At 40.4% G+C, this 15,706-nt stretch overlaps 1 protein-coding gene across 4 annotated transcripts in view; it reads right to left on the bottom strand.

The window, feature by feature from the left end:
- Positions 1-6,102: 6,102 nt before the first annotated feature.
- The window catches only part of cux1b (cut-like homeobox 1b), a 63,415-nt gene continuing 53,811 nt past the window's right edge, over positions 6,103-15,706 (bottom strand). For 3 of the 4 annotated variants that reach the window (XM_058634991.1, XM_058634992.1, XM_058634994.1), the window contains one exon: positions 10,786-15,696. In XM_058634991.1, coding sequence (XP_058490974.1) covers positions 15,186-15,696 — 511 coding nt within the window. In that variant the 3' untranslated portion in view covers positions 10,786-15,185. Of the gene's footprint in view, positions 7,042-7,152; positions 7,218-7,307; positions 7,389-7,699; positions 7,757-7,910; positions 7,995-8,090; positions 8,208-8,324; positions 8,438-9,191; positions 9,396-10,785; positions 15,697-15,706 lie in introns of those variants that run through there. The other variant, XM_058634995.1, reaches the window with a different exon arrangement.

Here is a 15,706-nt window from a genome sequence, read left to right as displayed (position 1 = left end):
GGTGAGATTGCAGACTACGGCGTCGTCTTTTCCAAATGAGTTTTTTTTTTATCTTAAAACGATGACACACTTATACGAACACGCTTCTATTTTCAATTCCTGCCTTTAAACTCTCCTAAATCTTACAGCGTGGACCTTTAGTATTTAAAAGATTGAAGCTAATCCTAACGTCACTTTGCTGCAGAGGCCGAGTTAGAAAAAAACACCAAACAAGATTTGATCATTTGATCAAATACAAAAGCCTCTCTGAATAAAAACTGTGTAACACAACTGAACACAAGACACACACGCACACACAATAATAATTGACAAGTCATTCAAAGAGAGGCCACAGGATGTACTGCATCACTGGATCACTACTTGCACTCAACAATAGATTTTTAGTTTGACTCCATCATGGTTGAGTGCACCTGTTTAACCCTTAGAACACAGAGCATTTGCCATTACTATGTTAAATCGTACAGTATATACAGAGGTGTCTTATATCCTTTTTCTCAGCACAATCTGACGAAACATTTCTTTCATTTTCACCAACCATACCAACACACCTGAGCAAAAACTACTCAAAATGTTTAAAATCAGATTGAATTTGTGAAATTTGGAAATGTGTCACAGTTCAAAGTTCACTTGGCTCCTATTGATGAACAAAAAGACAAGAAAAACAGTTTATTTTGTGACTTCTGCACAATTATTGCTACTTTATATCGCTACTGAAAATGGGAGATAAAATTAATCATAACTCTGACTGAAAAACACATATTACATACAGGATGTCCATATAAGGAGTTGTGTATTATTCCCACAGTGTGTGCAGGGTTAGGGTTAGCCTATGGGTAGCTCTGATCCTCAGATGACCCGCTGGTGAAACGCAGGTGTGTGTGTGTGTGTGAGTGTGTGTGTGAGAGTGTGTATGAGTGTTCACGCTGTACCTGAGGTTACGTCTCTGCAGCTGAGCTGGCGGGAGGCGATGCATGATGGGAGCAAAGATGTCATCAGAGCCACTCGGCACAGTAAACCACGCACGCCATGAAAGGACACTGCAGTGTAAGGAAACAACCATGGCAAGGAAAGTGCGTCTGTAAACTGTGCCACGCCAATAAACTTCATCAGGAAACACAATGGAGTGGAAAAGCGCCTCACGTCTATTTTTACGCTTCTTACATTTCCTTTCCACTTGAAAACATAGATTACAAATCTGTGACCGCGGACAAAAACCTTCCAAAGACAAACAGGAGCCTTTTAAAATATGATTAACTGTTACAGATAAACCATCCAGCAGTAGATATAGTAATTAAGGCCACAGCTCCGCCTCAGAAAACTGCTTTTTAAACATTAATGCATCAATATTTACTCTGTATATCACACAAAATGATCCCCGGCATCATGAATACTTTTATAATTTAAGCACATTTTGATGTTAATACGCTTCTAGTTAAAGCTGTTATACGTAACTTTGACCAGAAACAATGTAAAGTTGTTGTATGTCGCATCCATCATCTGAAAACAGGGTCTTGTCAAGCAAAACTATCAGATCAGACATTTATGTGTACACACCGGCAGTGCAGGGGTAGGAGGGGACAAGAAGCACTCATCGCATTTCAGTCAGTGTGTTTACACGCATGTTAAAAGTCTGATTTTAGTCGGACTAAGACAATAATTAGGTTAGTCGGACTCAAACTGAGTTAGTCTAAGTCGGACTAACGTATCTGGATTCATAGTCCAGTTACAGCACAATTCACTTCACGTCAAACTCCAACCTGTTCACACCTGTCTCCCTTGACTAGCTTTCTGTTGCTAGTCTGTGTTGACATAAAACGTACTTCCTTTACGCACTTTATGAACTTATCACTTTAAATAAAATGTTAATGGACGCTAAGTCATTCCGAGCAGATGACGTCGTGCACGAACAAACTGTTGTTGAGTTGACAGTTTTGGTTGAGGCTGATCCGCGGTCACGTGGTCAAGTGATTCAGCCGCAAATCAGAGAGCAGGGGGCACATTCACTGTGAAGCCACCTGACAGAGGAAGCCTGTTTCCATGGCAACATCCCCGGGGTTGCAAGGTGGGGGGGGGGTGAAGTGGATGCATGCGGTGACAGAGGAAAGTAAGCGAGAGACATTTCTGAAGAGGATTATTTTTATTATCAAAAAGACGCCACTGTTACTGAATGATTTCTCCCAAATAAAATGAATGGAACGTCTGAAGCACACAAGAAGAAAGAAAACACAAGACAAGGCACCAAAACTCCATTAGCAAAACACCCCCACACACACACCCACACACACTCTTTGTATCCACGCAACAGTCCTCAGCAGTTTATGACCTGAGCTACTTAGCAACACAAAGGAGAAGAATCCTGAATGGTTTGAGCCGAATGAATGCGCTGAATGAGATTTCTGCAGGCGCAGAGAAATGAATGGACAGAATGCTGCTGAATGGGTGGGATGTGTTACCTGCCAAGCCTGAAGAAGGATTCACACTGTAGCCATAATTCTTCTCTGACAGGACTGATCAGCAGTCCAGAGGACGCTGAGAGACGACTGGAGCTAAAAACAACCTCAAACTTCACTGTTTGAAGGGCAGAGTCAGTTTGGCTCAAACATCACAGACACGCTGTTCTCACTAATCAGCCGAAGATGTTAATAGATGCTGCTGCTGCTGCTGCTGCTGCTTTTTAATGGATGACATCATGGATACAGTAGCTGCTCACAACACTGTGACAAATGTGCTGCAATGTACAGTCAAAGACACGTTAGACACTTTCTTTACAGTGTACTTTCTGGTTGTGTTTACTGCTGCGTGACACACACATGCACAAAACAACTTCAACTCAAACAACAACAACAACAACAAACAGGAAATAAATAGTTAAGAAAGAAGAAACGTAACACTGCAGACGCACATGTGTTGTTGCTCAAGCTTTGTGTATTAGTGGATTCAATGTGGACGCAAAACATATGTGGATTTTGCCTCCACTTTGTTCCCAATAATTTGGGTTTTGAAAGAACACAAATACACAAGGTATGTGCTCAAAGAACTGCTGTACACTGCAGAACACTGGGGCTTTAACGTGCTGTAGCAGAGTCTAAAAACACCTTTTTTACTAGAGGGAAAAACAAGTAACGGATAAATCAATTCATATCTGTCAGCTTGTAGCTCTAAATAATTTCTTTAATGGGCTCTTTGAAGAGAGGAGAGTTTTAAAAGGTCAAAGTAGGATAAAACACAAATGTAAATAATTCAATGACTGATGGCTGAGTTCCCTTTCACTTACTGTCACAGTGTCCTGACTTACATGAACTGATTTCCTCCTAATCAATGCGCTGATGTTAGTGTACAGATCTGACACAAATGCAGCGGGTTGAGACCGAGACAGACGCCACCGTCAGGAGAGACGGACACATGTGTGAAAATCATCATAAAAACATAACTTCTGTTAATCTAGACACAACAAGACAACTGAAATAGTGAATTCTCTCTTCACTTGTGACGCACTCAGTCTCCCCCGCCGCAGGAACTCATTCACCCATTTCAAAACAAACATGACTGGACAGAAAAGTGAGAAAACGCTGAGCCATCATCAGAGTGCAGGCATTAAGCAGAGATCTAAGTCTGAGGACGAGTGCTGGGGATGTGCAGTAAAAATAACATCAGGCCCATTAGGCTTCTACTTAAGACCTCTGTTATTCCACAGATGGAGGATGTTAATATTTATGGAGCTGTCGATCTGCAGCCGCACGAGCTGATGAGACGGAGACGCAGTAGAGACACACAGAGAGGGGGGAGGGTGGAGTGAGTGTGGGGGGTTAAAGGTCAATGGCGTTGTGGAGGACAAGACAGGGGGATGCGAGTGTGTGGAGATCGCTGCGAGTCTGCTGTGATTGATAAGAAACAATGAGGATTAAGATAGATGGGAAAATGGAGGTGGAGGAAGAGTGTGTGTGTGTGTGTGTGGTTAGTCTTTAATGGCGAGCTTTAAGAGGAGGCCTTTCATGAATAATGCAGTCTAATCCAGTCAGACTCAGATGCAGCCAGTTCTCAGTGGGAACACTCACTGATCAGCACATTTATGCCGTCTGTGTGTGTGTGTGTGTGTGTGTGTGTGTGTGTGTGTGTGTGTTTCAGTGCAGACGGCAGTCAGTCAGATTTCAGCTGTGAAACAGACACAACGGTGCCGACATCAGTCCACATCTGTTTGTTTACCACCATGAGTCATGTAGAAGTAGAGACGATAGTAATAATAAAACGGCATCAGAAATGATATATATATATATTTATATATATGTTGTAGTTTTTTTTTGTAATGTTTAAGTATTTATTATAATCAACATATACATTTTTGATTTTGCTCTAATTTTCCATGATTTGTAATATTTTCTGTAATAAAATCTAGATTAGTGAGCACTACACCTTTACCTACAGTAATATATCAAGATGCCGATATAAAAGGTTAGAATAAAAGGTCACCTGTCGGGGGAATGAATTTCTGAATCTTTCTGTCTTTCTTATTCATTTTAATTCACGGAAAATGTAAACAAAAACAAAAGTGTTGCATTTATACATTTGTTGGATATTTTGCATGAGATGTTTCTTTGTTTAACAAGAACGAGTCGTTTTCTCTTCATAAATAGTTTTGTCAACTTCAACATCGCTCTTTAATTATCTGACACCGTTTGTGGGTAAAAACTGATTTGAAAATAATTGATCACAATGTTTTTGTCCATATCATCCACCCCTTCATTCTAACTGAAGACATAACACTTGCATACATTTGGTTATGGATATTTACTTTATATATTCTATTGTATACTTTTATTTTAAAAAGACTAGAGGCTAAAAAGGTCAACTTAATTAAACCAAGAGTAAAATATTTCATTTGCTGTGGTCACTTCCCTGTAACATGTTTGGTTTAATAGTGTTGATGCTTCTGTGACTGAATTCAAATAAACTATAGAGCTCATATTTATTGTAATATTTCCACTGAAACCACGTGGTTTGTTTTTTGGGCATTTCTTTGTTTTACTACAGTAAGGTTCAATGATCAAGTGGAGCCACGATTATTCTGCCTCCGCCATCAACCTGTGATTAGACGTAATGATGCACTCGGATGTGCATGTAGTCCAACGTCCTTTTATCTCAAAGTCAAGAGTCCGAGAGTTTCTCCACTGTCGGCTGCAAACATTTGAGAATTGGAATATAAACATAAACAACAGAGAATGCGACGGAAATCCAGGTTTTTTTCCCCACTCTTTTTCTGAGACGGACGACGAGTGCCAAACTTATTCTTAGTAAAAGTATATTAAAAGTACAATAAAACAACTAGCAATACAATTATTTTGGTCATACTCCTCCAGTATTAGATGCACCTATTTTAAATAAAAAAAAATAAACTTGTTACAAAACTATCAAAACTACTGTAGGAATCTTTGAGACAGTCTTTCTCAGTGTTTCTGGTGGAGACACAGGCTGGGCCACTATGAACATGGTTATGGGCCACATGTGGTCCACGGGCCGTCATTTGAACAGGCTGACCTCAGGACCTTAGAAAGAGAGAGAGACCAGTAATAAGTTAAGACAATCAGTGATAAGTGAAATCCCAACTGCTCCACATGTTAAATACAGAAGTAGAATCAAGATTATGAGAAAACTAGAAACTCTATAATATACTATACTTTACTATAATATAATATTAACATGGATGACACAGAATGGACCAAACACAGTAAAGGACATGAATGTAGAATGTAAAGCGTTACCTTCTGTGTGAAGCTGAAAACAGACGTATTCACGACGCTGGGAAAAATCAGTACATGTGAAGCTTCTCAGACCTGATTTTGTCAAGATAGATAGTTGATAAAAAAAATTTACATTTACTGGTCCAGTCTCTGAAAAATATTCTGTAATTTGGGCTTTAAATGTTCCATACAAACAGGATTAATGTATTATTTTTGTTTTATTTATCAGATTTTTTCCTCGTATTATGGCTTACTCAAAGATACCCCGAGTATAGAACAACAAAGTGCACAATGTATGCCAAAAAAATAAAGATTGATGGAAGTAAAACTCTATTCTAAATAAAAAATAAAACAAGTCAAGAACAACTACTGCATAGTCTTTATTTTGAATATATCTGCAAGAGTAGCAAGAAAGGGGTAAAAAGCAAGCAGGTAAAGAAGAAGAATGTTACGATCACAAACTCAGAAACCATATTTTACTGCTGCGTCCTTCATTCAGCGGCTGAGGAACATTCTATTAATATCAAGCACCAGTAACAAGGTGGTGTCTCCGCCAAGAAGCAAGATATTTAAACTGTACTTTAATCGTTAATAAATCAATCACATTCGTCACAAAAAAATAGATTAAATCGTAACCTGTATGTGTCGTTCCACCACCATTAGTCTTTAAACATTATTTTCTCTCAATCACCCTCAAAAGTCCCCAGTCAAACAGACATTTTAACCTTAAACAACACATCCTAACAAATGTTTTAAATGTGGTTTTCTGTCAATCATTTCACAGTGTGTAGAGTGTGGTCCTCAGTCTAAACGTTACTGTAGTGTGGTGTGTTACACATATTTTATCACACTTGTATAATGACAATAAAGGTCCTTAACTCTTAAAACAACCGTTTCTTCATTGATTATGTTCCCTACGGATTCTAAATTCCAGTTTAACTCAGAAATAACACAGCAAGGCCCAGGTATCGTGGTCCCATTTGGTCTGTGCAGAACTACATTTTAACGCCATTCAATTTGACAATAACCACCGATATAACCTAATCTTAGAGTATAAAATAAACTTAACTGCAAATGATCAAGGGTCAAGAACTCTATTCGGGAATCAATCCTCCCTTTCATTGAAAGCTCATAGCCCTAAACTGCCCCCTAGTGGAGATGTCAGCTATTGCAAAGAAAAAAAAAGGTGAAGCCTTGTTTTTATGAGGAGCACATTTAGATCAAACTGCCTCAAACTGACATTCACTGTGCGGCAGCTTAGAGGTTTTGGTCGTTCTCATGGAACTGGTGGAGGTGGTCAGCATACCTGGAGATGAGAGGGATTAAAAACAGGATTAAATGTAAGGATTAAAAAGGAGTTCATACATGATTTAGAAATAGTGGCGTCACTTAAAGACACACACACACACACACTCACTTTTTAGCACAGAAAGCGGAGCAGTCTCTGCCAATGCTCTCGCTCCAAGCAGTCTTGTACAACACCTGAAACAAAAAAGAAGGTGGGACAGTTAACTGTTCTGTTCTTATGACGCTAAACACACAGTTGTACCATCAAATCCTCAGATTTATTACCAAGAAGACCAAGCAATGCAGGAACAGGGTGTAGAAGAAGGCAATGGTTCTGGCCACCTTGTTGGAGAGAATCACACGTCCCTGAGAGACACACGGAAACAAATGAATGAATGACAAAGTGACACCGAACATGGACCACACAGTGTGTTTGTGTGTGGTGTGTACGACTGTCAGGTTAATAAAACTCTCCATTTCACTGCTCATAAAAAACAACAACACACCCTTGGTCTGACTTTTAACTATCGTTGTTAGTCGTACAACTGCAAAGGGAGAGAATCAACTTACAACAGTAACCTTTGACCTTATGAGCGCAAACCATATCCTTTTCATGTATCGTTAAAATTAAAAATGGCTTTAAAATCGATTTTTATGCGTGTGTGTGTGTTTGTTACCAGGCTCAGAGTTGCCTTATCCCAGGGGCTGAGGCTCAGGTATCGCCGCTGACGCTCCTGCAAACATAGATTATTTAAATTAGACCCCGACTTTCTGCTTATGCACCATTTTGATGACATGTGACGCAGAAAGAGTCACTAAAAACACCAGGAAAATGTCAGATTGTTAGATCTCGTGTGTGACGTGAAGGTGCATGCAGGTGTCTCGCACCTTCTTGCTGAAGGAGGCGAACGGATCCAGTCGCTCCTCATATTGGGAGGAGTAACGCATCACGGTGTCATCACTTCCTCCAGACTACAGCACAGAGAAAACACACAGGTTTGAATAGTTCAGGTAACATGAGACAAAAAAAAAATCAATAGAAAAATCAATGCTGCCACAGTGACACACTTTGGTGGGGTAGCTCTGCAGGAATTTGATTTTCTCATAGAGTTTGATGTTGTCTGCTCTCAGACTGTCCAGTTCATTCTGCAGGGCCTGCATGGTCTGCTGCAGAGAGCGATTCTCCTGCAGGAGACACAGGAAACAAAGGGATGAGAAATGACTCCTTCCATGAAAAGACACAGGAACGCACAGCATGTCTGGGAGCGTGTGAGTGTGAGCGCGCGTGTGTGTGTGACTCACAGCTTCCAGCTCCTGGTTGCGGGAGCGGAACCTCTCCCTTTGGCTGGAGATGATGGAGAGCAGCGAGTCCATCTGGCCCTGAGGAAGCTCAGGATGGGGGTTCACGCCTGAACCTGGAGGAAACACAGACGCCATCATTTACTTTCCTCTATTTATACAAAAACATATGTCGTCACGAATGAGCGATGAGAGTTTGAAAATGGGTCAGTGATGTGTTTTGCTTAAGTGTAACTTTCAGTAAACAAATCAAAACTGGACTCTGGCTCGTGTAAGGAAACTTCTTTGCCTAGTTTGTCATAATAAAACCGACTGAATCCTTCAGTATTTACACAGACATTACATTTATTTGCTTTCCCCTCGATAAGAACGACGCATTGTCAGGGTCGAGCTCATTATCCTCCTCAACAGACGCTAAAGGATTAAAAAAAACACAAAAAAGGCGGATTTTCTGTCAAAGAATTAACTGTTCTGCAGAAATGTGGCCAAATACACAACATCATTACTGAACAAGCGACTGAAAACTAAACGCAATTTGAAACAAAGCAATGAGCAAAAACAATGTAGTCATTAATAAATTTGATGGCATCATGTGGTACTGTACATTCTTTAACAATCTATAACAATAATTATTGACCTGAACCTTTTTTAAAAGGTTAAAGTGCATATCAAAGTGGGTATTTTACCCAAATTGTGCAGCCTTAATGTATGATCATTGTTATAAGGCCACAAAAACCTTATTTTCTTTGACTTTTCTGAGCAAAGGCGACACGAACACACTGTTTTGTAACTACTTTGATAAATCAAAAATAATATCTGAAATGTAACAACCCTGCTCCCGACAGTGCAGCCCTTTTTAAATCTAGGTACCAGTAAACATGGCTGTGGCCTCTTTGACCGGGTCCGGGATGTTCTCCATGTTGGTGACCTCTGACCCGTCTGCGTCCGGGCGTGGCAGGGAGGGCATGGCCTGGATGGTGCTCAGGTCGTGCTCCAGCTTCAGGATCAGCTCTTTCTGCTCCGCGCTGGTACGCACCGCGGCCGAAAACTCCACCTGCAGATCTGCATAGCGGCCTGTGGAGAGCAGAGAGAGAGAGAGAGTGAGAGAGAGAACGATGGAAGAGACGTTAGAAATTATTTTTCCATTCGGACGTCTCGTTTGTCTTTAGATTGTAGTTCCAAATATAACTCACCCGCCGCAGCTGAAACCCCCTTTTTCTGCCCCACAATCCTTCCTACTAATCTGTTTCTCTGAGAATACTTATGTCCAAAAACAAAGAATAAAACCCACAAAAAAAAACCCAACACAAACTACCACAGCACACATTTAGTATTTGTATAAAAGAGATTTACTTCAATTATCACACCTAGGGTGCATGTGAATAATAATGATGATGAATCAAATGTCAATCATAACAAATACATTGTGAAAGTTTCATACAGTGATATTGCTTTTCAATGTTGTAGAAGGGACTGTTTTACAGTGCTGAGAACAGACAACATGATACGTTTAGTAAATAGAAGAAGATAAAGAAACAATGATACATGAGGAAAAATGAAAGGGAGAGGAAACCCTGGAGGACAAAATAAAAGCATCTCAGGAGTGACAGAAGTGCTCGGGAAACATCTTTCAAAAACATTTTCTTTTTTTTTTTTTAAACCATCCCTTTACAGTCATGCAGCCTTTTGTACTACAACACACATGTACACACACGCACACACTCACAAAATAAGCAGTGGGACAGGTTATGTTATTATTACTTCCACATTGCTGATGATAAGTTGGAAAATATCACCTCGAAAAACACTCTGAACTTGATAAAGCCTCAACAAGCATCTTAAAGCTTTCCAAAGGGGGTCCGTGGGGGGGGGGGTGAAGATCTCCCCAGGTTCATTTGGTTGTCAGACTACACTGTGGTTTCAAGCTATGGGTGAAGTGAAGTGACGACATACATTAAAGTGTCAGCAACCTTTCAACAGAGGAACTACTTCACTATTTGGCTTTTTGCTTCCTCTTTTTTTTTTGTAAGTCTTTTAAGTGAAATGTCTGTTGTTCCAGAGCTGATCTCAGTGTTAACGTTGTACAGCCGAGCGGGAAATAACTGAAGGGGTAAAGGTTTAAGACTTCAAATTAGCCAATGTGAGAGGTGAGCCAAAAAAACCAAAAGCCTGTGGGTTAAGTGAGGGATGAGTGTATTGTGCTGTATTATGTGTGTATGTATTACTGAGTGTAATATGCATACAGCACCACTGATTTGGAAAGTGTTTCCTTACAAAACCCACTTCATAAGATATATTCTAAAAGTATTACAAAAAACATCTGAGGTTTTTTTTTTTCTTTCTTTCTTTCTTTCTCTTTTCTTTCTTTCTTTCTTTTTTTTTTTCCTGAATATGGTGACCAGTGCTGCTGTTCGGGCTTCCATTACAACTAATATGTCAAATGAATAACCACTACTTCAACAGATCATACAGTAAAGCTTTACGACTTCAGAAAACATGATATGATATACAGCATCTGTTACACCTTTACAATGTTATTCAACAGTGTATAGAATCATCTGATTTAAATTTGTAGAAAAATATCTGTGGATCATGGAAAAGTCCTGAATCGTCCCTTCTCTCCTCCTGCCTTCGAACAAAAGCATACTGTGACAAAAAGTGAATCAATAGCTACTTGATCGACTGTATTTACACGTCTCTTTTCCAAATAACCATTAGAATTGGCACACGTCATTTTCAATACCTGTAGTGCCGTTATTAATGTCACAGCAAACCTGACACAAACAGAAAAATACAAAATGCCCTATGAATAAATTCAGTGTTATTACAGTGTACGCTGTTTTCTGCATGCTTCTTCCTTCATTCAATGCTCTGGCCTGTTTTGTTTTTTTTTTTCTTCTCGCTGCTAGTTAAGTTGTATGTACAACGTAAGAAATGCATTGTGGGAAAAACAACTGTCTGAAATAATAAGACCCAGGACCGAAACGTGTCTGCAGGTCAGTCATAAGAATACACAAGCTCCTTTTCTTTTTTTCTCTCTCTTTCTCTCTCTCACTGTTTCACTCCAGCAATTATATACAACCCTCTACAGAGAGCTGAGAACAGGTGACGTTTACGTACCACTTACAAAGCATATTATGAGGAATTAATCTGGATCAAAGACGTCGGGACAGATTATGAACAGATCGGGCGAAGTCGTCTACATCTAATGACATCACTAGTTTGGTGCCCTGCTTGGCAGTTAAAGGCACAAATCTGATGATCTCACACGATTTGGGTGAGTTGATGGATCTGGCTATAAAATGGCTAATGGGTTAAGTGCTTATACTTTACAGTAGCTATTCATCACAATAAAACAAACTGTGGTTATCCAGTCCAAGCAGTCCAACAGAAGGCAACGAGCCTTCAAATAACTCTGCAGAAGACTGATTTTTGTTTTTTTTTGTTTTTTTTTACATCAGTCGCCCACAGGAAAAGCAAATGTTTGAAGAATTTGAAAACTATCAGATGCGTCACAAATCCAATTTTAATTAATGCATCCAAAAGTGGTGTAATGAAGTTATTTTAGTATCTTTTGACAAGCTGCCAATTCATCTGGATTTTGATTCAGGAAAAAAGGGGGGGGCTTAAGGATGGACTGAGATTTTGGATTGAAACCTAAACAGGTGTTTACTCATATTATCTACAACTGTACAACGACGATGTCTTTGTGTCACGTGGTCACCTGCAGTTTGAAATAAGGGGCTGCTGTATAGGAATGCAGTACATCATATATAAAACGGGGTGTACAGCTATCTTGTGTTTTTTGTTTTATTTATTTTTTTTAGTGTTAAGATAGGGAGAAGAGTCTGTGCTTGGTTCTCAACCGCTTTTTAAAAAAGGCATACGTTTCCCTGGATCCAGGGATCGTACTCTGCTGTAGTGTTTACAGACCCTGTCCTTAAGGTTAAGTCTTCAAAAACGATTATAATAAGTGCTTCTTTTTTTCTTTTTTCTTTTTTTTTTTACAGACTGCAATATAAATTCTGCATAATCATAGGCTGGCTTTCTCTGTTCAATCTGGCATAGCACACCTGCTAGCTGGTACACTTCTCTAATCTCAATTTGGCAGATATGACCTCTTTCAAGTTAAACACTTGTTCTCAAGTTTAGGTAATTTCCTTTGACCTATTTGACAAAGTGTATACATTTGGACCTGTTAATTATGTCAACGTGATTAATGAGTGGTCAGACTCTAAAAGAAAGCTGCATGTCCTGCCAAGCGTTAGTGTTGGGCTTTCCCAAGCAACAGCCAGAGCAAAACAAAAAAAAAAAAATAACCCAAATACATCATCATCATTGGAGAATAGAAAACAGGAAAAGAGATATGCTATCATAAGTTCACCGATCTTGATATGTCCTTTGATTCTCTAGCTAGCAATTTAAGAGCATAACTGTTGTGGTAAAAGCTTGATGTTTACGGGAGCATGAACTGTAGCAAAAAACATTTTTTTTTTTTTTCAAAGCTATTGAAATGACACTAAACTTTAGGATTCATGAATATACAAACAAATGAGAACTAGTACATCTTTGTAAATATTAACCAATACTGCCGGCAGTCTATACGTCTAATAAAAATGTTACTTGCCCTCAGGAACAGTATAATCCCTTAAAAAATAGACAACTCAAATGATAAGACATTAAATGAAAAATACAGCACCTATAAATAAGCAGAATAAAAACCAAACTATAAATGCAAAATAGCAATAAAACCAAGCTACAGTAAATCATAGTATTACACTACTTTGTGACAAGATTAATGTAATGGTAACGCATCAAACAGCTTAAAGAAGGGTGTCAGTTGTGCACTAGTAGTGTGTGCAAGTAGATACGAAATATGACTCCACTCATTGGAAACACTAAACACTCCTCAGTCACACACACTTGTACACAAGCATGGATTGACAAGCATGCGCGTGCACGCACCCTCACACACACACACACACACAAACATAGGCACCCACGCAAACACACAAAGGGGAGGCAGTGGGCTGACAGGCACTGAGGGCTTGTGTGGGACAGGGAGGAGGTGATATGCCTTATAATTTGTAGTGTATACAGTAGAATTTAATGCAAAAGACTTACATCCCTGGATTCAGGAAAGACTGGAGGAGAGTGGCAACAACTCACACCAGGATTGTGGTGAATTCACTTTGACGGCAGACTCATCAAGTACTGTACATTGCAATTCGTTTGCTAAAAACCAATCTTTTCAGTCAATAATTTCAATATTATTTATCTACCTCTCTAGTTTAACTGAGTGAATTGACCTCAACCCTGACTTTCATGCAGGCAAATACAAATGCACACAACACACACAACAGATACACACACACACACACACACACACACACGCACACTCTTCCTGATTTGGCCTATAAAAACGTGTGTTTGTGAACAGAGAGAATTTGTCATTGGTGTGCATATGCACGCACGCGCACACACACACACACACACACACACACACACACCCAGCAAGTCCAGTGCTGGTAAAGCTGTGACGTGCACAACCTAAAACAACAAGAGACACGTACAGTATCACCATGTCAGACAGCTACAGTACTACGTGAAATTCATCGTATCGTATTTCAACAATGCAACATGAATCCATTCTAATTTGTTTTGTTTTTTCTTCTTCTTTCAAAACAGTAACTTGTTATTCTCTTATTTTCTGCTCTTATTTTGTACTAATTAAAAATGCTTCCTAAAATTCCCTATTTTGTACTCTTTAGAGTCAATAGACTGTGCAATCTCTTATTGGCAACCAAATTGCAATATCAAAAAAGAGATCATCCTTCAACCTTAAAAGAAGGGTTTAAGGAGGCAAAAAGAGGGTGGGTTCCTTCCTTCCTCGGCAGATGAGTGCGTGTGTTTGTGAGGAATTAGAAATCCTTCTGGCCATCACATGGCTGTCAGCAGGATAGGATATGGGACAGGACAAGTCAAAGTTCATCTTTCTTACATCAGTAACCATGGCAGCTCAGCCAACAGGCCTTACACTACCCTCTTAAGAGTGTAGGAGTGAGACTTAAAAAAAAAAGAAAAGAAAACATGCTGCCATTGAGAAGAGAACACACACACCATTTTGGGGGTGTTCACACACAAACACAAACACACACACACACACACACACACACACACACAGGTGCACACACACAGGTGCACACTGACACAACCCCTGACATACAAACACACACGCAGTGAGTGAAAAAGGCAAAGGGTTTGTAACAGTCACTCTACAGTGTGAAAATGAGGCGTCTCACTGAGTGAGGGGAGGTTTGTGGACACTTGGGAGGTGAGAAGAAGAGCGGAAAAAATCTCCTTTAAGAAAGTGAGAGTTCTTGTAAGAGAGTTCCTGTCTCTATCTATCATCTATCAGTGTCTATCACTGTGACAGCTGCTGTGTCAGGCCTTGCCTGTGTTACTGAGTCCAGGTTTCAACCCCAGCTGTGGGTCAGACCCCAGCTCAGGACTAACCAGTCTGGTGCACCAGTGGCTGGTGATAGGGGGAGGTACAGCAGGGCCAGAGGCCAGCAGGACGGCTAAGTGCTTTTCTCAGTACAAAAACAAAACTCAGTTTAAAAAAAGGAGACACTTATGTTCTCTTATTTTGTTCTTCTAGGTATTCAGTAAATCTTCTTTTTAAGGGCTTTGCCAACCACTCTTTGTTTCTTTCCTCTCTGCGGAAAGCTTCTATTTAATAAAAATGGCTGCTGAGCTTGACTTTGGCTGTGTCCACTCTCCGACTGGAACAGAGCAGGAGGGGTCCAAGGTTAGAGGTCGTGAGGTTATGAAACAAGAGGGTTGAAGGATGGTCAGGAGTAGCTAGAACTCCCACTCTGAGGGATCCTCTTTGCTGGCAGCCTTCTCCAGCCTGTGGATGATGTTATTGAGATTGGCTGCTTTCTTCTTGCGCAAATTGTTGTCCCTGGGGTTTCTGGTAGGGCCAGAGGCTGGGATGTTAGTACTAGAGGCATGGCCGCTGGAGGACGCTTCTGTGAGGCTGAAGAGTGCCAGTCCAGCCTGTCCACAGCTGGAGCCTGGCCCGGCTAAGCCTGAGGTGATGCAGTCTATCTGAGCAGGGGAGTTATTAGAGCCCCCTGCCTCAGAGTCAGCCTCCATATCGTGGTCTTTGCATGCTCCTCTGTGATCATCCAGGCTAATGCCCAGTCCCTGGCGTAACTCCATTGTGCCCTCAGATTCTGTCCCATCGCAGCTGTCCCCCTCTCCTGATTTGGACCCACGGAGGGAAGGAGAGCCCCCTTCACTGCCAGGTCCTCCTACCCCTCCAGCAGCCTGTATCTCCTCTATGAAGAGTTCCCGCCGAATACGTGACCTAAAGGAGA

This window comes from Solea solea, chromosome 7 (genome assembly GCF_958295425.1).
Source record: "Solea solea chromosome 7, fSolSol10.1, whole genome shotgun sequence".
NCBI classification, from domain to species: Eukaryota; Metazoa; Chordata; class Actinopteri; order Pleuronectiformes; family Soleidae; genus Solea; species Solea solea.
The sequence above is the reverse complement of the archived record's forward strand: the minus strand, read 5'-3'. Positions and strand labels throughout refer to the sequence as shown.